The 24,686-nt window shown below is 40.4% G+C and overlaps 1 protein-coding gene across 2 annotated transcripts in view; it reads right to left on the bottom strand.

Moving 5' to 3' along the window:
- LOC111234504 (serine/threonine-protein kinase 32A-like) overlaps positions 1-17,844 on the bottom strand; it is a 53,193-nt gene extending 35,349 nt beyond the window's left edge. For both annotated transcript variants that reach the window (XM_022762636.1, XM_022762637.1), the window contains exons 1-3: positions 17,799-17,844; positions 15,874-16,025; positions 3,559-3,732 (exon numbers count right to left, since the gene is read on the bottom strand). In XM_022762636.1, coding sequence (XP_022618357.1) covers positions 3,559-3,732; positions 15,874-15,992 — 293 coding nt within the window. In that variant the 5' untranslated portion in view covers positions 15,993-16,025; positions 17,799-17,844. The remainder of the gene's footprint in view (positions 1-3,558; positions 3,733-15,873; positions 16,026-17,798) is intronic.
- Between the last annotated feature and the right edge of the window lie 6,842 nt (positions 17,845-24,686).

Here is a 24,686-nt window from a genome sequence, read left to right as displayed (position 1 = left end):
TTGGGCTATTACGGATCCCAGTATAGTTAGAGGCAGAGACAGAACTCCTGTTAAGATCTTCACCCTGACCTCAAACAGGCCAAACCTTATGTCCAACCAAGATAATAAAATAACTTCTATTCATATTACTGAATCAAAATTTCTGTTCACAGTCTGTGTAGAACCCAGGTGGGATCCACAGACTTTTGGTTAATGGTTTAAAATCATTCATAAAGCCTTCCCACAAGGATAAATATAAAGTTCCCCACTATTTACTGTATTTTCCAACTACTGCTATGTTCGTTTATATGCTGATGATACCATCTTGTATACCATTGTCTCCACTACAAACTAGACCTTCTTCAGATTGCAGTTTGCTTGTGATGACTCTCAGACCTCTTCTACTCAGTGGAAATGTAATCAATTCAGTTCATCATTGAAATACTTTATAATTTTATAATTTTTTTTTTTTTTAAAGCCCACTGTCCTATGAAACTCAGGTGAAACACCTTGCTCAAAAAAAGTTTAATAAAAGTTTATTAGTTGAGGCAGCCATCTCACTCACCACTGGAAGCTTTGTATTTTTTTTTTTTTTTTTTTTTTTTTTTTGTAGGCCATCTATAAGTTTCAAAGATAATTAACACCCTGCGTTGAGATTAGTGATGACACCAGATCACAGAATAGTAGTAATTAGTTTTGAGTTTCTCATACCAACTCCACTGGTTTCTAGTACAATGCACCTTCCTGCAATTTAAGAAGTTAGACAGTCATTCCTCTTAGGGACTTTAAAGTTTAACAAAATTTTTTGACTGTTGTAATTAGTGCATCTGTGTGTGTGACGACTGGTTTGCGTGACTGATTTGTCATGTTGTGAACTTGTACAGCATGCAATTTGTTCTCAGGTCTCTCTTTCAAAGGAGATGTTTATCTCACTGAGACTTCCTGAATAAGTAAAGCATAGCTTAACTAATGTGGACATCTTCCCGTCATCCTGAACCAAACGACTGCCAAACTTATTCTGTCGTAGTCATGATCAAACTTTTAAATAACATAATTACCCTATCGTCATGTTGCATGCGATTAATGTCATTATCATCATTACTCCCCTCATTATCATCAAAATCCTGAAAGACCAACGGAAGGAGAATGTGTATATCCTGCACATACACACATGTACACAGACATATCCACACACACACACACACACACACACACGCACACGCACACGCACACACACACACGCATTCTCAGGGCATTAAGTGCACTCACTCGCTGCACCAAAGTCAGCACGTCCACATCTGAGGAAGGAAATTATAAATTCAATTTCCATAGAGATGAGCTGAGAGTTACTTTCAGCTCCTCTTTCTATTTGAAGCTAATGAATGCAGATTGAAAAGATGTTGATTCCGTCTAAACAAACGCCCCCAACACCTGCACATCAAGTGGCAGGTCTGTCCTCTCCAGCACTAAAATAGAAAACATAATTGAAATATTCATATGCCTCTATGGAGTGAGTGAATACGGAAATTAATAATCTATCCCATTTATTTCTCTCCCTCTCTCCTCTGTGGAGGTCTGAGAGCGTGGACAAGAGCAAGTAGTCTACTTTAAGTTAAATGGTGTAATTTGTTATCAGGGGGTGTTGATAAATTAGTGTTCTCCATTGCAGTGACGTCTCCTGTTAGTCATGATCTAAGAGGGCCGCTGCTTCTGCGTTTACCTCTTTGCTCACTCACCAGAGTGGAGGAGGAGACCTGAGCTGTAGATGGAATTTGGACAGTGCCTCAGAGACTGAAGCAAAGCGCTACTCATGCGCTACTCAGGTCGTCCATGCTAAAAAATGTATGCACTCACAGTACTGTAAGAGTCATTAAAGGCAAAGGCATATACATTATGTCGTGCTTTGGTGGAGTTTCTTTGTTTAAGGGCCTCCTACAAAATGATGCTAATAAATTGCATCAGCAAAAAAAAATTAGTAAGAAATGTAATTCCCTCTGATTCTATTTTTTTTTTATCAACATGAGCAAATGTTTAAAATAATGCTCATCAGGGTATTTCATTGTTATTTCTATATAATACGCTTTTGGTAAATATATCATGATTAATGTTTTTATGGTTATGTTCAGGAAACCCAAAGCGCTTGTCTTGGCTATATCTTAAAAAAGACAGCTATAAATAAGTGAGTAAGGAAGTGTTGACTTTTTCAAATTTTTAGCCAAAACCACAATCATTGCTCAACCTTACCAACTGGTTTAGTTGGCTCACAACTACTGTAACTTTTAATTTTAAAATCCACCTTCAAGAGCTCACATCGTAAATTCTAATGTGCATTTCCACAGCCCTAATTCCAGTCTTTCATTGTGAAAAATAGTGTGGATGTTCCTCTTCACAAGACTATTGTGAAAAATATAGAAATGGTTGACTTTCTTTGACAGTAGCTTAACATAGCAACATAAACTTCCAAATGTGAAGACTGGAATTTATCACTGAACGAAAACAGTCTTTGTGTTAGAGAAAAGAAACTTAAGAGTATGTGTATGGACAGGAGAACAGGGGGAAATTGGGAATAAAAGTCTCTGATATGAGCCTGTTTCAAATAAAGGCCTAGTTTTCCTCTGCCAATGAGATAAATGAACCCACTATTTGAGAAGCTATGGTAACATCATGTGGGACATTAGACTCAAATCCTGGTCTCTGGAGTTAAAATCCTGTGCTGATGAACTCAGTTTGACTTGTGTGCAATTTAACAATGATACACTTGCTGGATTGAAAAAACAAAACAAAAACAGCCCCGAATATGTTTCCTCCAAAATGCATTTGGCAAAGCAACTAAGAATATATTTACAGAGACAGAGTAGCTCTAGTTGTTTATCTTATCTCCGTCGTCTCATTATGAATGACGTAGATTGTTATGTGTTATGAGTGAGGAAGTCAGTTTTTAACTTTTCTTTCACCCAGTATTATCAATGTATTTTGGCAGCACCAACGGCTGTAACAGGATATCCCAAGCTCTTTGAGTCACACAACAACTTAAAATAATAACATTGGGCTGAAGCCATGTCTCCCTTGGCCTTGCAAGTCTGTGGCTCTGCCATAGCAGCAGATATTTCTGCCTAAAAAGCACTTAACGTGCATTTTACAAATTAGATAAGGCATCGACACAGCAGCATAGACTGAACTGGTGCATTTCATGATGGCCATAATCTGCAGCTCAGGGTAAACTGTTGTGTCAGGTGTGACCTTCATGTCAAGACAGCTTGACCTTTCTACACAGCGGTGGAGCAGTCGTATTAGAAAATAATATGGAAGTGGACAGCCAAGGAGAAAAGGACACCGGGGGTGCTTGATGCTCAAACTCGGCGGTGGTGGAAAAACAACAAGGATGAGAGACAGAAGGAGGGCACATACTGTAGCAGAAAGAGAATAATGGGGCAGCCAGTCAGAGGCTATTTCTATCATGTGCTTTGTTTAAAAACAAGACCTTTCCCTGCATTATTAAATTTTATTAAACAAACGGTGATATATTAAACAAAGGAACAAGGGTTCAGAGAAAGGAAATATAAAAAAAGGCCGCCTCACCTGTGTATAATGCGCTTGGTGCGGAGGTATCCCAGAGCCAGGGCCAATTCACAGATGTAGAGTTTGACGGTGTTCTCTGAGAAGTGGACGTTCTGCTGGAGGTGGTAGCGCAGATCTCCTCCCAGGAGCAAATCCACCACCATAAACATGTCCTCCTCATCCTGGAAGGAATACCTGCAGGGGAAAGGGGGGCAGGAGTGAGGAGTGATGTTGAAAGGGATTTAGGGAGGTAGAAGCAAGAGAGAGTCGTGCAATCAAGAATGAGAAGAAATCAGAAATGAATGTGGAAATAACAGTGGTGATTGGGGGGAAAAAATAGAAGAGAAATGAGGGTAAACGCAGTTAAGCAGCAGAGGGGGAGGTTTGAAGGGGAAGGCAGGTATGGAGATGTGGAAGTCATAGGAGAAGATGAGGGAAATGAGGGGTGAGTAGAAGTAGAGGTGAAAGGAGGAGAGGAAGAAGCAGAAAGTGACAGCCACAGATAAGAATCACATATTTACCATAAAACAGTGTACAAGTAGGGATCCTAAACGATGAGACTAGCACAAAAACCCTCTTTATTTTGTAAAGAACCCATATTCCTCTAGCCCATGCTAGAGGAATATGGGTTCTCTAACTAAGCAGATTTTGTTTTTAAATTTAACTTTCTGGATTGCTGCAACTTTGCCAACATTGCAACTTTTATACTCATCAGCAATAAAAAGAGGATGACAAGTGCAAATTAAACTCATGTCAACCTTGAGCTCCTCGGGCAAATCAGCATTTATAAGACAGTATATAAGACCTTAGTACAGAAGGTTTCGACAAGAACAAATGGAACAAAAGTCCCCAATCAGTGTTTCAATCCCATGATGTCTGAGAACACAACCACCGGAGCCTCCCAGGGTCTTTGAGGGTCGACGCTGCTCTGCTCTTTAACACTCCTCACAGTCATCACACTCCTTCAATTTGCAGAGGGAGCACCTACATATTGACTGAGTCATGCCTGAGGCAATACTCATTACCATGCCTTCAAGGCTACCAAGCTAAGAAAATTCTTTATTACAGAAGTGGCGATGATACTTAGGCAGGTAGTTCTGAAACACTATACTTTTTTCTATTCATTGTTTTTCATCTTCTGTTTATGTCTGAAGAAACTATTGTTTTTATTTAAGAACTACAGTAGTAAGGTTTCACATTTAGTATCAGTAATATACAAGGCATTCTTGCTTTCTACAGCAAAAAGCAAATGAGGACAGTCAACACAGACAACATAATCTCTCCTCTGATTACATCAACAAACAGATTATCCTGGCTTTTTTTTTTTTTTTTTACCTTACATGGAGTGAAGTGCACAGTGTTATTGAGCATGTGTGTGTCTCCTATCCCATCAACATCGGTGCTGTGAAAATCTTTATTTATAGCTCGATAACTGAGCAAAAAAAAAAAAAATCTGCACCTGCTCAGCGACACTGTCTGCTCAGATGTCTCCCCACCCTGTTTCTGTCCCTCTCTAGGGCGAGCAGGTTTTCCATCAGGCTGTTGCCATTTCATTAAAGCAGACCATTACACCTATTAAATATTCCTTATGTCAGTGTGTGGTCTAAAGATTTGGCAGGGGAAATCGGAACTGTCTGTTTAGGTGTCTCCAACAGGGAAAGTGCCAAAGTCGTACAGAATGTCACTTACTTTTTAATGAATTAAATATCATCCGATCTAAGTTATTTTAAATGTTTTCCTCTCTGCTCAGTGGTACTTTTAAACGTTGTCTTTTAGCACATACGGTACCAAGCATTTGTTTGCTCATTCATCAGTCATCCATTAGTGTGTGAGGAATTTTCTGTGGGGAATGCAACTTGTGGTCATCCATTTATTCATCCATCAATCAAGCACTGGCATGACCGGAAAGCCTGTATCAGCATGCAGCCCACTATGTCACCATTTAAGAAGCTGTTGCACAAATCATCACTGATTTTACAAGCCGAGCTTCCTGCTGGGGCCATGCTTTTAGTCCCCCCATCCTTTCTAAATGACGAGCTAATTCGTTTCTCCCCCACAAGAAACTAATTTATGCAAAAATATTATGAAAAAAATTGCACCAGCCAACATTTCCTGGCTCGCCTAAAGCGTTGCTCTGTGTACTGTGTGCAACACAACGTCCTACATGTGCAAATTCAGATCTTCCGTAAATTTGGAGAACGCTGCCGCCCTTCTTAAGTCCTTCAAGATGTTCCTGAGGTAAAACAAACAGGCTAGAATTTCATTGAACACTTCCGAGAGGTTTCATTGTCGACTAGGGGTTTTTACTGGCAGTTATTTGCCAGGACCATCCATCTTGGCTGAGACTCAGTGCTCAATGACCGAGGGTAGTTTTTTGCCACGTTGGTGAACCCCTCTCCTCGGGGCCCTTCTCCAATAAACTGGAGTTGGTGCTTTTCTGCGCTGGATGGATGGGGATTGATTGAGCTGACTCCAAACTGTCTGCTAAGGCTCAGATAATGCTGAGACCACTTAATATCTGATTGGAAAGACTATCTGCGAGATGCCCGTCCTGAAGATGCTCGCACATTTGCCAAAGTCACAAAGAGCCGCATGAAGATACCCTCGCATATACACACACTCAGTACAGTATATAGTTCTCCTTCCTACTCAGCTCCATGTTTCTGTTAAAACACGCATGCATCATTAAGTATTATTATGTGCCGTTATAAAATAACTTCCTCATTCATAACACTGACAGAAATCTCATCACAGCGCATCAAAAAACAATTCTCTACTAATGAATCTCAGTTTTAAAGAAAAAAAAAAAAGATATGAGAAGAGGTTAATATGTCGTTCTGCAGATTTTAAATAGCACAGCTGAAGGAAGTGAAACTAGCAAAGAAAGGGTTTGAAATCAGTGAGCTGTTCCTGAATGTAAGTACAACAGTTTGTCATTTTAGTTTAGTTTAGAAGAAGAAAGAAAGTAAATAATGTTTCTGTTGATCTGACGTATTGAAAAAAGCTACCACTCTCTATACGTGTATCAGTGTGTTTGTGTATATATGCTAAATATGTGCATGTGTGGTGTATGTGTGCAAGCTTGTTTGTATGTGTGTGTATATTATAGATATATCTGTACATGCATCCATGTGCTTTAGTAATATTACTTATTGTGAGGACTGAAATTTTTATATTAGGTTTAATAAGCTATGGCTGCAGCCTATATGCCTTATTGGTCTTCTTCTGTTCGGTCCAAATGACAGACACCTTTTGTTAATGTTATATGTGGACTCAAATCAATCCTGTATTTTTTAAAGCATTTATGACAGTTAGATCCTCAGGAAGAAGGAGACAAAATTATACTTAAAAGAAACGCATTCTGAGAAGAGTGGACTTCTATGGGGAGTCTACAAAGACTCTGGAAGATATCAAAGTTCCAGCTGCTGCTGTTAGATGTAAGGCAGTGATAACTGAAGCAACAGAGTGGATCAATGAGTGAGTGTGAGTGTGTGTGTGTGTGTGTGTGTGTGTGTGTGCGTGTGTGTGTGTGTGTGTGTGTATATGAGAGAGAGAGAGTGTTGGAAAATGATATGACACATGAGTCTGGCAGAGAGAGAGGGGAAGCACAGATCAAACAGGCGTCATATTAACATCACATTCTCTTAAATATCAAAGCGATGCTTCACTTTGATACAGGATTTGTAGTTTTTGGGACCGACACAAATCTCTTTCACAGGTGGTCAAAAAATTTCTGCATAATTATCCACAGCGCTCCTGCTCTGCTTCCATGTACCCGCGTAGACTAATCAATCACAAATGAAGACTTGTTATTAGTTTATAGAAATATTGTCAAGGGAGGGAAACATGGTACTGGAAATAAACATTCATCAAGTGCAATATTGTGAGACCAAGCATGCAAAAAGGTGGACATAAAAAAAAAAAAGAAAAAAAAAAAGCAAAGCTGAAATGTGTGAAATATTCATGATCCAAACTGTGATAACCAAAGCTAAAAACAAGGCTAGCTGAAAACTATAAACCAAGGCAAGGAAAACGAGCTTTTCAGCGGTTTGAAGTGTGAGCTAGACAGCAGTCTGTGTTTGCTGGATGGACTCCATCTTACCACCAAACTATCAATCATTTGATTTAAGTGTCTGTTGCTCATTCTCTCTCCCTCTCTTTCCAGGCCTCTCTCTCTCTCTCTCTCTCTCTCTCTCTCTCTCTCTCTCTCTCCATACACACACACACCCATACACCTAGAATGTAAATACCTCTAACCCAGCAGAGTTAGTTAAGGTAGTAAAGTGGCTGCTGTCACAAGCATTTAGGAGACACAACCTGGACTTTAATTGCTCTTTTTCCTGGCAGAGAAACATTGGCTTCTTCTAGGGAAACAGCAGTTTATTTATTTAATTGTTGTTGTATATAATCTATACAATGAGACAATTTCTTCTAGTGTTGTGGGTCCATTGGATTTTTCTAGACTTTAATCTCCAATTTCATGAATTACTAATTTTGATTAGGTACTCATACTTATTAACTATTTAATGTCATTATTTATTTTTTCATTTTAATGTCCCAAGCTGATCCTAAGGTTTGGTATCGGGGACGATCCTGGAATATTTCAGTGGACTGGTATCTGCTGAAATAAAGGACCAAATCTAATTGGTTTTGATACTCAATATTAAAGGACTCCGATTGAGATTGGGGCCAAAAAAAAAAAAACTTGATTTACCTACTGCTTTACCTTTAATTTCATTACCTCTAATTTCTTTCAGTTTAGTGTGTTGAAAAAAGCCAAAGTAGATATGTATATACAAATGCAGTGTATTATTACTTAAACATACATAGCTACTGGATGACTTTTCACAGCCTGGATGAGGAGCTTGGATTAGGTGTTAAAGACGGACACTAAGTCCAAGTCAATTGATAGTACACTTGAGACCTCCACTGTGAAACCAGTTTAATCGAGTAGAAAACTAGCTCTCATGCTTGGCTGAGGCTCCCATGTTTTCTGTCCCACAAGTCTTCACAAAGCCAAGGTGGTACTAACAGCAATCTCTCACGTGGTCGGTCAGGAACAAAGCTGCCATAAAGAGGCCCGACAGCCCGGTGTGGTTGTGCACACAGTGAGGCACAGTACAGTACACTGATTAGTAAAAGGCTCAGACACACTTACTGCCATCCAGCAGCCAGTTGTATGAGCTGGGCACCTTTTTCTTTAAAATGAAAACCTTGTTTTATAAGTCTTAATAAAGTCCCAAATATAACATAAATACTCTCAGACATAGGCCTACACACATGCAAGCAGGCATGTCCACTAGTAAAAACACACATATGCTATACAGTATTCTGTTGATATATACACAAAGTCAACAACGTTAAAGTTTTTTTTTTGTTTGCTGTTTCAGCACTTGATTATCTGCATAAGCTCACATTATTGCACTTAATAATAATTTCTTGTGCTACACATACAGTGTTAGCTGCAAATCAACAGCATCCCTCTGAGGCTGGCTGACCTGGTGCTAATTGAGCTTTCTATTTTATGCTCTTTCAGCAATATCTCCACAATACTTACAGTGTAAATTGGTCTCCTATGACAATAAAAGCCCCCCCCCCNCCTCCAAGTCTGCTCACTCTCCCTCTCGCTGAAATGGTGACATGGTACTTGGAGAGTGCTTGAATATGAATGAAGTCTCCTCTGGCCACCTGCCTCTGCTGTCAAAATGAATTAGAAATGGTACTCATTAAGTTGTTTGTCACAGGTATGCTCTGGGTCATAAAAGTTACCCATGTTACCATTAATGGGACTGGGTATATGACTAATATGATTAAAAAGAGCCTGTTTTTCACGTTGAAGCTGAACATTGGCTTTTATACTTTTATGTTTGAAAATGTGACTGAAAATGATCTTTTGCAATTATTTGAGAACTCGCCTCCTGAGTAATATGTTTTTTAACAAGAAAAAAAGAAAAAAAAAAAGAAAGAAAGAAGTGAGGTAGAAAAATAGTGGCATCACAGCCGAGCAGCTGTGACCAAGTGATCCAATTCGCACTTTGTCGGTTTTACTCTCTATTCCTTGAACACATAATAAGTAAGTATAAAGAATTAACAATTGACACCCAAATTAGCGGAATATGACGGCACACTAGTTTTCACGGCTGAAATATGGACATTTGCATCAAAAATAAATGAAAGCTTTTGTGAGGATTTTATGGGCTGTTTTACATTATACATCACTTTCCGTGACCTTTACAACTAATAAATAACAGGAACTTCATAACAGCAGCAAAAAATAATGATAGCGCTAAATTGTTGACTATCTCTGTTTGTATTTAGCAGCTCCTTGTTGCCTTGGCCAGAATTTTTGGTTGAAAGTAGAGAGCAACATTCAGACTGCAGATTAGCACCTGTACATTGAAATGGTGCAGACTTTTCATTAGCCTTCCTGGCATCAAGCCTTCGTTTTCTCCAGCTTCCACGTGTTCTCTCCTGTTGTTTCACTTTTTCCCCCATTCCTCCATCTCTCTCTCCATCTCTCTCTCTCTATCTCTCTCTATCTCTCCGTCTCTCATTCTTTTGGTGTCTGTCTATGCTCCGATTCACATGCATTTCAATGTGACCTCTTGGTGGCCTCCAGGCAGTCAGTCTGATGGGAGAGCATCCTGCATGGAGCTTTTAGAGGCAGAGGCACCCCAGGCCACTCCAGTAATGGAAGTCTCCAGAAAGCACGGTGGGTAATGGTAACGTGTCCGTACTTCCTTTCCGTCTTTCAAAAAAAATAACAGGTATGACATGTGACGCCACACAGTTAAGCAGAAAAATACCTAAGGACTGTAATTTCCAAATTATATCAGATTTCATTTTTTTACTGAAGGAAAAAAAATGCATATAATTCCTGTTTGAAAGAGATTATGGCCCCTAAATCAAGCAGGACAGGTCCTCAGACTGCAGTGTTCAGCGAAAAATTCACAGTTTTTAATTACATTACAGTATATGCTTAAATAAACACTTCTTTTTATGAAAGGAATGGTAATATTGGCAATGTTCCTGGATGTATCCCCTCTCTGAAATGAGAATATCACTTGCACCAGATCATGACTGGGCTCCTTCGTGAGGACTTTTTTCTTTTACTCGCAATAACCCATCTTCTGTTACCTGAACATCTTTTATGAGGTAAATGAACGAAACCTCTTCATTCTATACTGTCGAGTAATTTTTATTAATTAACATTTTTCTATTGAATGCCCACAACATAAAAACCACGTTAGTGAACCTCAGTAATAAAATGGTCAATCAAGACTTGTTGTTGTTTAGCTCAAGATGTTGCAATTACAGTGATTAGACATACACACACACACACACACACACACACACACACACACACACACACACCATCTGACGAAGGCTCCTTGCTGAAACACACACAGCCGGCCAACCGTTCAGACTGTGACGTGTTGGATCGATGCCGACAGCCTTCTGACCTCCCTTCCACCCCATCTCCAAACACCTCCCTTTGACTGACAGCTCCCATCAGTCTGTGTCTAATACTCCCTGGGCACACATGCCGGGAGGCACTCATGCAAAAAAACATGCACACATCCCTTACAAAAAAAGCACAAGGGAATTGAATATACTCGCATAATAAATACAACACTAAAATTCCACTTACAGTTTGTGAGTGAAGTGATGTCGAAGTCTTATTTAAGTAATCTGGGGGAACGTAAACTACTTTTTGCTTTTACTGTAAAAGGTCTTTCGACTTAGATTTATACTTCCACAGAGGTAACATTAAGGCTCAGTAACAGTACTGGATTAGGATATTTTCTTATTTTTACCACACCTGAGTTTGTAGTCTTCCATTTCACCAGGTCACCTTGACATCAGGCCAAATACTTGACATGTTGCTTTCTAGTGTTCTGCAATGCCTGCAGTGATAATGAGGACGTGCACAGTTTGCAGATAAACAAGGATATAGTTATATATAGATATAGTTATACCTTAGGTACAAGCAGATCTTGCTATTGCTTACTTTTATTATTATATTATCAGGGTCTTCAATGAAGCTTATCTTGGCTCCCTCCATTCATTCATTCATGTAGCTTATACCTAAGCAGACTGTATACAATACATCATATCTGGTATGTGTACTATATATGCTTGGATAATACTTGTCATTGCCTTTTTGGGCCATTACGTCACCACTGTTTGGTTTTCTAAAAGAAATAAATGCGCATGAATGGTGTATTGTTCTGCATTGAAATGAAATGCATTAGTAAGATTACATAATAACTGAACAAAAGCATTTCCCTGAAGCAAGTGAAGCTTTTACTCCACAAGGTTTGAGACTTTTGTTAATGTACTTCTTCTTTTCCTTTGACAGTTACGCAGTGTTTTTTTATTTAAAATACCGTGTTGCATCATACATTTGTCATTGAGGTTAGACATAGGAGATGTCAGTGGATGAACTGTCCAATAGACTTTGATAAAAGTTGTGAAATCTTAACCACACAGTTAAACAAAGTTGGCTTAAAAAAAATAATGAAGATTTGTGATGGTATAATTCCTTAAAGTGGAAAAACATTTCAACCAAATGAATGCCGGTTTTGAATCTTCCCAAGTCCCGAAGCTCTCGAGTGAATCCTTGTCTAAGGTTCGCTTGTTTTAGCTTGGTGTCTATCACTCTGTCTCCCTCCCTGCTGGGTAGAGTTTCCACGGTTACTGTGGTTGTTCCATCGTCCACCGTTTCCGATGCATGGGGAAAGCTACCGATAGCTACCAGGGAAAACAAAAGCACTATCCTCTTCCTGTTGTAGTTGCACAATGACGGACGCACTTTGTTTCCGCTGTAAATTGAGCCGTCATTCTCCCCGGAGATTTCCTAGTCTATAATCGACTTAATCATCTCTTCACAGGCGTCATTGCCTGTGTCGTGGTGGTGGATGGAGTGAATAAATACAATACAAAATCTTTACTTAATATGGTGGTTCTTTGATTATGTCAACAAACAGGCAGCTGGATCACAAATAGCTCCTGTGCGGTTGCGCTACGTCGAACAGTGGCTGCCCATCGTGATGTTGGCTGGCTAGTTTCACTCGAGTGAATGAACGAGCTCGCTGACATTAATTCCATCCATCCAATGTGAGACTGAAACATTTAGTGAAAGTTGAAAAGCTGTTCTTTCAATACAGTTTGCATTGAAATGCATGTTAAAATGAGGTGTCCCTATATATCTTCACTTTTCCTTGCAAGATTATCCTAGTGGAGCCCAGTAACATTTGCACTGACACAGATGAAAATGAAAAGACTGCATCAATCAAAGCTCAAATTTTGGGAAAGAAAGAGATACGGGACAAGATGAGGAGACCACTGGCCCAGCGATAGCCCAGTGATTTGTGATAGCTAACCCTAAATGGTTGGTTTACAAGTTGGTATCTGTGTCACATTTGTGTCTCCGGTAACGTTAAATTACTCGCCCAAGGATATTCGGCAGTTTGTCAAGACATGTAGTTGGTGTGATGTTAGTTATCGTAGCAGAAGAGTCAGTCAGTATCTCTGTGTGGAGCTGGTGTGCTGGTAATGGGAAACCACCTCCTCCTCTCTGCGCGTTCGCTTCACAGCAGCAGAAACTGTAGCCGCAGTTTGCTGTCTCATTGTTTGTATTTGTCCGTACTACGTGCAAATGGTTTTACAGCCATGAAAACCTGAAAACAAAAGTTCGCTAGCACAGTGTTTTTCATTCGTTGGATGCACATTTACAAATGCTGTGGCAGGTAACGTTGCCTTCCCTGATTTGTATTTTATGGTTTGTTTTGCTTCAGCTATGAGAGAGACTATCCACAATGCCATTGTGTCGTTGCCCTGGCGATGCACATCCATGAATTTGGTGGGGGCGGAGCTTTTGAAGGAATCACTGAAGGGAGGGGTGTATTTGTTTTGCTGTCGAGTTCAAATATCAACAGTCTTTCTCCAGGATCACTTGCTCCGCCTTGTAATAGGCAGCAAGAGTGAAAGCTGAATACAGCTGCATCTGAAGCTGGCTGCCATCCTCCCTTCCGCTCTGTCTGTCTCTGAAACAGTGTGAGTGGATGCCTGGCTTTTGTGTCAAAGCTGTGCAGTGCCAATAAGGGCTCCCCTTACACAGTGCAGGCACAACGGGCTGCCCTGCCAGTGCTGGCACATCAATAAACTGACCGTACCACAGACTTAACGCCAGAGGTTAAGATTCTCCAAAATCAGAATCCCATATTATACATAATAGTATGAGTGGAAGGAAAATAACTTGTTAAGCTCATACGTTTTTTTGTTTTGCTCCCGTCTTCCGAGTGTATTGTTGCTAGGCTGCACACTGTGCTCAGACAGACACCTGAGGTCATGACCAGTAGCAAGTGCGCTGACAGCGGGAGGAGAGAAAAGCAAAGTGAAGCAGGTGGAGGAGAAGGAAGAGGAGGGAGAGAGGTGAGAGAAGATGAAGAAGAGGTGAATGAAAAGAGGACAGAGGAAGAGGAGGAAGAGAGGACAGGCCAGGGGACAGAATGAAAATAAAGCCTGGTTATTCTGCATGTAGTTTTCTGCAGTGCGGTTCATATGCCTGCAGGTAATCACTCCCCGTCTCTGACCTTGAGCGCTTACCTCAGGACAATCATAACTTACGCCAACTCAACACAGCGAGAGAGACAGAGAGAGAGCGAGAGAGAGAGTGGGCGAGTGGGCACAGCGCTGACCCAAGCACATCTCTAGAGGAAATCACCCCCCACCCAGGGGGGGTTTACGCTGCCAAAAGCATTAACTTCCAACCTTCTTTTTTTGTACAACACAGCAAGCAATCAAGCAGGAAAGCAAGCACTGGCATTGTTTGTCTGATGAGTCTGTATGCTCCACTTCTCTCTATTCTTCCCTTGTTTTCCTTCTCTACCTCCTCTCTCTACACGCTATTCTCCCTTTTCCTGTGCCTTGCCGTCCTTTCCTATCCTCTCCTCTTTTTAATGTGCTTCTGTCTCTCTATCTTATTCATTCCCAGCGTGGGTGGATTTAGTTTTGTTTCCCTCAAATTAGTAATTAAAAGGCAGCTACTGATTCTGCCAGAGTCGTGCCTTCATCAATATGTAGAATTGAAATTGAAGAAAAGGGAAGGAGGTGAGAAGGATAGAAAAGTGGGACAGATGACAAAGGGTAGAGGAGTTTAAATAAAAACAAAAAAATGCTTGACGAACATTGCTGCCACAAGTCAAATGATCTAATTTAATTGTTCAGATGTTTTTATAGGACGCTGCCTTACTCAAAAAAGGAAACCAAATCTGTAAATGAAAATGAGGAATAATACATAATGCAATAAATAAATAAATACATATGCTTTTATTTTTTAAAAAGTGGACTGCAGGGACCGTGGCTGTTATTCTTCGTCTTTGGAGAGACATCCTTTCCTCTCTGCTGTTCTGCTTGACAGAAAAGCAGGGAGGCTTCCTCTTAAACATTGCAGAGTGGGAGTTCTTATCAAGAATTAATGATGCCTTTCAGACGGGAAGTTAACCAGCCATACTTATCAGCCATCTCAAAAGTACGATTCCTGGTGCTCAATAAGCTGGGGCTCACAAATTATGATGAATGAGTTGCTTAAGAGTACCTGATGAGTCATCTTAGTTTAGCTCACAGTTTGATTCAGCTTGTACAGTGTTGGTGAAAAGACTTATTCAAGCCCCAAATGTGGTGAGGCAAACAAGAAGCTACCAAGAGAGTTGTGTCCATAAAAGTGGAGTTTGGATCAGTGAGCAAACTACATTTTCCTTTTAGCAACTTCAAAGGGTGAGATGATGTGGATGGGGACTTTGGAGTGGTCAACACCTTTCTGCATGCATCTGCAGACTCAATCCAACACTGAGTGAAAGGCTATATATTTTAAAGGGGCGCTGCCCTTTTTGTGTGTCTGTACAGTCACTGATTTAATGGACGGGATGCAATCACCATAAGAATCAAATAGGTGACACAGAGTGCACTGCAAAACCATTCAAATGGCTGTTATGTCTGATGGTAATAACCAGTGTGAGGCACAAGCCTTTGTGGGGATGACTTGCTGAAGTGGAAATCATTCATAGTGTGCTTAAGATTTTACACAGCAGCTTTTTGTTAAAATATTTAATGAATGGATGAGTATACTTTGTCAAAGCCGCTCAGTGTTACGTTTGTGGCAGTCTGACTTTGAATTCAACAAGTAGAAAAAGTAATTTCCTAAGCTCTCTTTAAGAAATGACCCATGGTTATCTGCTCCGTCATTCACAGGAAACTTTACAGACCTGATTCATACCTCGAGATATACAACCACACATTCAAACGCTCATTCGCTAAATCGTGGTGGCTTACCAGAAGTTGACCAGGAATGGATGTTCGAGGTTCTGCATGATCTGCAGCTCTTTCAGGACATTCCTCACTTCGTTCCGCTCCACGCATTTTAGCTTGTTCATGTACTTCATGGCGTACATCTTCTTAGTGTCCTTCTTCTGCACAATGCAGACCTGATAAGATTGCATAAGGGATAAGAAATACCTTCATTGCTGTGGTCAAAGCAACCTGAATAGTTTGTTGTTGTTCTACTTGTGTATCTCTTACGTTTCAGTACCTTCAAGGCAGTAAAAAGAATGAGTCATATATTGCTTTCTGCAAACACATCATCCATATAAATGGTGATCACTACCAGTATGATACACATCATGTTCAATTATGATCATGATATGATATGTTTTCTCATATAATAATAATTCTGTCTGTATAAAACGCTTTTCAAGCATGGAGCACGTGTTATTGATTAATAATGTTGCATGACACAGAAAAACCCCTTAGCCCCCTTTGCTAATTAGTTTATTTTTAAAAATGCGTTTGATGTATAATGTTACCAGGTTTCATAAAACAGAATTCTGATATTCTGTTTGACAACATTGAAAACTGATGTAGCTTAATAAGACGTTGCGGTTTCCATCATTCACCCCTGTTTGTCCAAAACGCTATAATCGCGTGTGACACATGGAGACATGGTGTGCGCGCAACATCGCTGCAATAACCAGCAATGTTGTCCATCGAACAAGGTCGAAAAGGTCGGCAGGAAACTTCAGGATTTCTCTTTAATCTCTGTGATCACGAGTTTAATCCTCTCTTAAGACGTTTTAACTTTTCACGACAGTAACAGTGCGTGTTTGAGATCGGGAGACATCATTAGCGTTAGCATTCATTAGATTTCCTAGTTCGTGTCAGTAGGGAATATAGACTTTTTTTTTTTTTTTTTTTTTTTTTAAAATTGCATAAGAACGCCGGGACGCTTGGAATGCTTACACCAGTAGGGGGAAAAAAAAAGAAGAGCATGACTGTGATGTGACGCAGCAAAAAAGCAGAATGAAACACCTGGTGCAATCTGAGTAGCTGTCATTGCGTGTGTACATCAAACCGTGCATGATTAGCCCCTTTTGACAATGTGTCTGAGAATAGTGTCTATTTTCAATATGCAGCAGTGTAATACCCCATATTTATTTGTAGTCTACTTGTCTGTGCTACGAGCGTCAATAAGCCAGTGATTACTGCTATCTAAGAGAGTGATCTGTGGACCAGCTGGCACAGTTAATCAGCCAAACCCTGATCGCATCACTCCTCCCATTGAACAGCTTGCCATCTACTGTGATTAGACTGCTTATCTGTTGTTGGACAGAGTATTGATGCTGCGTGGGTCTGTTTTGTGTGTGTACGCATGTGCAAGTGAGTGTGCATGTGCGTCGCTATATGTTCTTACATGTACTGGTAAGTGCTGATGTGAATTGCTCTTCACTCTATGGCTTAACGGCAAGAGGAAACATGACTGCTGCCACCTCAGATTTGTTTTCCACCGAGCTGCTGGTTGGTGTCGAGCAAATTAAACCTGAAGGCTTTCACTAGACTGTGTATGATAATATTGTACTGACAGAGAGGGGGCTGGTATTTTATTTGTAATATGCGCCTTATGATAAAAGGCCACTTCAAGGAAATCGAAGGGGATCATGTGGAGCTGGAACAAATAGTCGAAATAGTCGAAAATCAGTTAATCGTTTAAGTCATTCATTCAAGCAGAAATGCTGAAGTATCCCTGCTTCCTGCCTCTACATTGTGAGGATTGTCTATTCATCATCTAATGTGATAGTAAACTGAATGTCTTCCCGTTATGGTGTGTTGGTCCCACAAAACAAGTCATTTGATGATGTCACCTTGGGCTTTGTGAAGTCGTGAAAATAAGCAAACAGAAAACACTTTGACAAATATGGACTTACTTTTCCGAAGCTTCCTTTTCCTATTGCCCTCAAGATCTGGAAGTGGTCGAAATTGACTGCGGGAAAGAGAAGAAGAAAATCTCTTTAAAATCGTATGAAATACAAAACAGAAAGTTAAACCTGAAAACCAAAATGCTTTTGTTTTTCCATTTAAAATTAGAGAATCATTTCTCCCCAGAAATTTAAAACGAGGTAAAACTACTTTTCAAGATCAACAGTAGATACTCGCATGTTACATTTACTGTAGCTTCAACATTGAAAGTTATGGATTACAGCTTTAACTACTCGAACTTTACATGCTTGCTTCTGTCTTCAGTCCATTGAATCATTATTAATGGAAAGAGATGAATGTTTAGTATGAGAATAGTAGTACAGTAGGTTCACTGTGAGCTTTGCTTTGAGCTCCTCTGAACAATGTGACAGTCAAGCTGAAGCAGATGGAGGTCTCCAGGGCAACCACAGGTCACTGACATTATATAGCACAGAATTCAAATAAGGCCTCAGCACAAAGACATCTTTTATGAGCGTGGCATGTTTTTTTGTTTTTTTTTCCTCTAAACAAAAGACATATTTTTAGCCGTCTTTCTTGCCGCTTGGTATCCTCCCCAGCCTTTGTATCACGCTCTCCTCTGCACACTTGTTCTCACCCTCTTGCTGTCTCACACACACAAACACACACACACACACACACACAACCTAAACCAGAGCAGAGAACTCCCTATCTCCCTCTCCATCTATCAGCAACATTTATCGCCAATTGAAACCGGATGGGGCTGTGTGTTTCTCGCTGCCATGACGACCAGGACAGAAGGTTTTCCCTCTCTGCCGTTTCCCCCGAGGATGGAACAGCTGCTGCCCAGTCCCCGCGCTCATCTCATCTGACCACACTCGTGTATATTCACAAAGCATTCAGTCTCTCTCAAAAAAATAAACAAATAGAGTGCTGACTTAAAGCATCACCTGCCTCTCTTGCAACAGTATAGCTTGCGCGCGCTCACACACACACACACACACACATGCACATTCTGCCTTGCAGTCACTAGATCTATTGGATGTGACAGTTAATGTTATGCTCTGTTAGTCACGTACCACTGGCACTTCCTCCTCTCACACTATCTGTGTTGGAGTGTTTACACAACCTAGTCTGATAGTGTCCATATGAAGCCCGCTTTATAATGCACACGCACGCACACACACACACATACACAGACTTAAAGATGCCAGCGTATATACTCAACATACACACACTAAATATAAACATGGTCATTTTCCCGCTGAGCTACTTGTAGATTCTGCTCTGATCAGTTTTTCAGAGGCGGCTGTGGTTGTGGATGATGGGGTCAGAGCTCTGATCAGAGAGAGAGAGAAAGAGAGAGAGACAGTCATACAAACGAAAAGAGGCAGATAAAGTGAGAGACACAGAAAGGGGGGGAGACAGAGATTGTCGTATTTTACCAGCAGAACTTTGAATGGTTTAATGTGCTTGATGAAATGATGGACACACCAGTAACAGAGCGTGTAATGATCGAAATCTTTAGACGAGTGGAATTGACACATTGACAGCCTCTCCGTGGCTAAGTGAGGAACTCATCTGCTGGTCAATTTGAATTTGACTGACACATGCTAATCAGTTTGGATTGAAGTTAATCGCGCCTGTTCAGGCTGAGTCTCTCGCGCTCTCTGTGTAGCTGTACTGTACTGTACGTCTCTGCCTCTCTTTCTCTATCTGCCAGAAGTTGTCTTCATCCACACGAAGTTGACTAAATTTTAACGAGCATATTTTTCCCCCTTCATTTAACCTCAGCGCTCATGTACTCCAAAATGGAGACACAGGTTGTTCTATTTTTACTATGGGTGTGCAGTCATGCATTTTGGGCTGTGTGTGTGAATGTTCGCAAAGATGTCCACATTTGCCTTTGCAATCAAGGGCAGATGACAAATTTGACTTCACGCAGGACCCACACAGCTTAATCAGACAGAGCTTAGAAGTTGAGCATCAGATGGTGTTTTTGCTCCGTAAATTGAATAAACCAGAAAACACCAGCTGCACGTTTTCATCTGGAAGAGAAAAACTTGGGCTTCAGAAAAATGATTTCAGCCCCGCTCCCACTGGTTCCTACCGAAGATCTTTTAAAAACAGGTCAAACAATATATAGTTACATTCTTTTAAAAATGCTAATTAATTTCCTAAAACAGCTGGGCACTGTAGTTTTTTTTTTTTTTTGCAAACATAAGGAAATAGCGTATTTGCTGGGGACTATTTTCAGCAGTGGATTAATACGCATTTGCTCTTATGGGAATTTACAGCAGCAGGACAGAGAATGTGAGAATTGAAACGAAGTGCATAGTAATGACAGAACTGTACTGTACTGAAAAGCTGCAACAGTGTGATGCAACAGTGATTTGTTTGGCCTCACAGAAAATACTCTCCAGTGTGATCAGTTCACTGTTGGTCTTTTCGTGGGATTTGTTGACAGTAAGAAAATATAGAATATTGTTTACATGCAGATAAAGCTGATCTTATATGAGCCGATATTATCAATAACCTGTATGCCTCTTTATGGCCATATAACATTTTTTTTTTTTTTTATAGTTGCTCAGTTGTCAGATGACAGAAACAGAACAATACATAAATGAGAACATCTGAATCCTGATTTTGGCTGCATTAAAACACAGTAGAGGTGATCACAGAGCAGGAGGGAGTTCAACCAGCGGAGATGCAACAGAGCAAACAAAGTAAGTCTGTTTCACCTCTCAACAGCTGTTGGTTGTGATGCACACTTTCATTGTTCAGTGAATGTGACATATCCAAAAATTAGCCAGCTCAGTGTGGATGTACCATCTCTGCCCCCCCCCCCCCCCCCCCACCCGTTCTCTCTCCCTCCCTCTCCCGTTCCCTCCTCACACAGAAGCCTGTAAATCACTTAAGGACCCACCAACGTGGGAACATCAGCGCTCACACAGTTGCTCTGACAACTGAAACAGAGCCCATGGGTCCCTGTGCCACTGCCGTGTGAATAAAGTATGATCAGCAGTAAACGGGGCACGTCCATTAACCAGAGTCTCCCGGTTACACAAAGTGGAAAATGTATGTGGCACATAAGGGACACGCATCATTCTCTGAGGAGATAAACATGTCTTGGCAGAGTTCACCTTCATGCACACACCTCTCTGTAAATCAACTAATACGGGTTGAGTATGAACTGTAAAACATGCATCTGTCTCCGCACTGATGCCGGCTAAGAAAACAGTCTGAGAATGTATTCTCCAAATAAATTCTCATTCTTAGAAATGAGAAAAATTAAATATGCATGCAATTATTTGGAATGTTAATCACAATTTTTTTTTCACCCGCTTTAGATGAATTTAGATAAATTTTATGTCTCTGTTGTTTTTTATCTATAGCGTGCAACAGTTTGTCCTCTGACAAACATCACAGAAGAAGAAAGAATAGAAAATAGAAGCTTTTTTTTTTTTAGATAAGTCGACAAAATACAGTTGTGAATGGTCTGTGTCTGGTGTGTTTCCATTTGGTGACGTTATGCGAATAATGCTGGGTTTTCTCGTTCCACGATATCATTCCAATTAAACGGATTTCCAGCACTCTGCCTCTCGGTTAGAACTGGCTTCCCGGCGCATGATTCGGCAGGCGCCGTGACTTGAATCCGCAAAAAAAAAAAAGTGTTTTCCATTTCAATATTATTTTTAATTTCCAAACATTGTTTTGTTGAATAGTCTGAAAAACCACCTCATGCAAGCGTATACATTGTTTTTCCGTTTTTAAGTTCGCAATTTCAAATTGCGCATTAAGCCGGTTAATGGAAACGCACCAACTGTGTGTCGTAGTGAAAAGGTTGAATCCTGCAGAAAAGCCATGCTGCTTTGGCAATTGAGATACTCTGTGTATAAAATATGTTCGAGAGAGAAATATTTTGCAAGTCTGGCCTGATGGTGGCGCTATACTGTTCGACTGCAATGGAATCTGAAAATGAAAAGGGCTCTGTGAACATTTAAAATGTTCTTCATAACTTCACCGCCAACTATATTTACAACTCTTAGTTTTCAGCTGCACAGCAACTACGGATGAAAAGTACAAGAGCCAACCTCAGAGCATTTACTTACATTAATAATATATTTTTTAAAATGTCACCTCTGTTGCATTAACAAACAAACATAAATTTCCACTTTTGTAGACAATACCACCTTGCGGCAACCTTTGCAATCCTGGAGTATAAACAGGAAAACTCAATTTGCATCTTTATTGCCACTCAAAGGACTGTGCATGATGTATAGTCAACATGCAGTGACCACTAACCTTCTTCATAACAGTAAAATCGGAGATTGTCAGCAGAACAAGAGATGTATTCACATTGCGAGCAACAGTTTCCATGTCAACGATCCATGTTAAAAATAACAACAACAAAAAAAAACTACTTTGGGTTCCTCTTTTCGGTTTCATCTCGATGATTACTTTATTTCTTTGTATGCAGTCTGGATTTTTTTCATTTGATGGTTGTAATCGTGTGAAGTGCAACAATCTACAAAGTAAACCAAGCGTTGAATATTTCCACCTTTTACTTTTCTGTCTCAGGCTCCAATTATCTCTCCTCATCACATCCCTGCCTGTGCCCCTCTCTCCCCCGATCGTGCACTGTGTTTCCCAGGTATCTCTGGAGTACGTATAGAGCAGTCAGGGGATATATATGTGTAATAGCCACTCAGCAGTATAATGTCAAACAATAACAACAACGTCAAGGAACACCCTTCTGGTTACTCCGACCTCAAAAGGGAGAGCCCTGCCTGTCTCTGACGTGAGTTTCATCAGCGAGGGGATTACTTTGTTTCCAGTGAGCTGGAAATTTTTTATTTATTTTTTTTTTTTCTCTCATTCAAAACGATGCATCTCTGTGTTTATTATTCCCCCTGCCCTCGGTGAAATCGCCCACGCTGTTTTGTGAGAGAGAAGGTGCACTGTTCCATTAACTCTGAGTTCAGAGAAGCTCTGTTGTGAGTGACATTTCCAGAACAGCACGCTAGATGACTAAGCTGGAAGGTTAACCACGAATAATGATTTCCTCTTTGATAGAGGTTGCCTCCAGTAAAAAAAAAAAAAAAAAAAAGAGAACGCCACAGATATGGATTTCATTAGAGGATGCCATGCAGTAATTTGACACAGTCGGGGTGAAAAAACAATCTTGGTTTGTCACACAATGATGAAAATTCATCTCTCAGCACACAAACAAATTGTTAAAAAAAAAAAAAAAAAAAAAAAAAAAAATTCTAATGACAATTAATGGAGTATTATCCCGTCAAATGCGCTCAGCCGAAAATAGATATTACATGTCAACTTTATAAAAAGAATCAAATCTACAGTTGAGGAAAAACCCAGGAAAGCCACTTCACTTCTGACTAAATCACTGACTCATATAACTCTGACTTATTTGAGGTGCTTGGGGCGCAGCCAGAAAGGAAATAATTTCAGAGACTGACACAGATCAATAAATTCACATTGTATTATCTACTCAGGTCACAAAGAAAACGAGAAATAAATTCAAACCGAGAGCTTTGCCAATCAAAATAATAACTCAATGCCAATGCTGACCTTGATGGCAATCAGTCTGAAAAAATTCAGAGATAATAGCTTGGCAAGATTCAAGCAAAATTTCATTCATCGTAAATATAAAGACTTTTAACACCAAAGTCAAAATTCAAGAAAAATGTCCTGAAGAGTTCCATGAATATCTTTTGGGTTTCAGGAAAACAACTTTCTATTCTGTTCTTTTCTGTTCCCTCAACTACCTTTTGCATTAATATCCAACGCTGTGGCCACATCAATGACAAACTGTGGCTACAGCAAAGGGGTGTTCCTCTTTAGCATCGCTGAGAATGACTAATGACAAACCTAATTAGCATTAAATCAATCTAACCAGCTACTGAAAGTGCACTCAGTCTTTTCAGGTAATAAGAATCGCTTGGCACATCGATATGGCTGCAGAAAAAGGTGGACAATGCGTTAAATGCCGCTCACAACTTGTGTCATTTCAAGTTCCTTTTAACCACTTTCCCCTGTTTGAGCCACAAAAGTACAGACAAACGAAAAAGAAGAGTCGTCACATTAAAGATTTTGGTTTGTTTTCAACACTCACCCTCGTCCGTGTCATCGGTGACCGGAGCCTTGCTGGACTGTCCGAGCCCCATGACTGCTCCTCTTACAGTTTTCTCCTGTTGTGCTCCCTCTGCTCAACTCAGCATCGAACGGCTCTCCCTCTGAGACGCACTCATAGCCTGGTCAACACTAGCCCCTTACACACAAACATACACACACACACGCACGCACGCAGGCACACACACACACAGTCTCACGTGCTGGACTGCTCAGCTTTGTCTGTCCTCACTGCCGTTTAGAAGAGCGCAGGCAGACGGACGACTCTTGCCAGCCCGGGGGAGGGTGGGTGATGTGTTTGTGGCTGTGGCCCTCTGTTGACTGAGAGTCTAACCTGTGAGGGGGAGGCAGGAAAGCACAACACCACCGGCACAGTGAGAGGGAAGGAGGGAAGGAAAGGAGAAAAAAAAAAAGTAAAAAAGAGCTTCTGAGACATGAACAGCATCTAATGATCAATGGAAAGATCAATGCCAAAATTTCTTAGATCAAAAACAGAAAAAAAAACCATTGCTTGAAAACTTAAATGGTCTGCAATAGTAGCAGGAGAGCAGTGACATTCATTTCAAGGGGAAAAATGCCTTTCTTCACTACTTTTCCATAGGTCTCCCTCCTCCTGTCTTTCTTTCATCTGTCCATTATCAATTATTAAATCCTTATATTTTAATCAGAACAGGATCCCACAGGAGCAGCATCTACGGCGCATGAGTGATGAATGGGTAGGATCC

The sequence above is a fragment of the Seriola dumerili genome, unplaced genomic scaffold, assembly GCF_002260705.1.
Source record: "Seriola dumerili isolate Sdu_G_001 unplaced genomic scaffold, Sdu_1.0 BDQW01000449.1, whole genome shotgun sequence".
Classification (NCBI taxonomy): Eukaryota; Metazoa; Chordata; class Actinopteri; order Carangiformes; family Carangidae; genus Seriola; species Seriola dumerili.
This window is presented reverse-complemented; position numbering and strand designations above follow the sequence as displayed.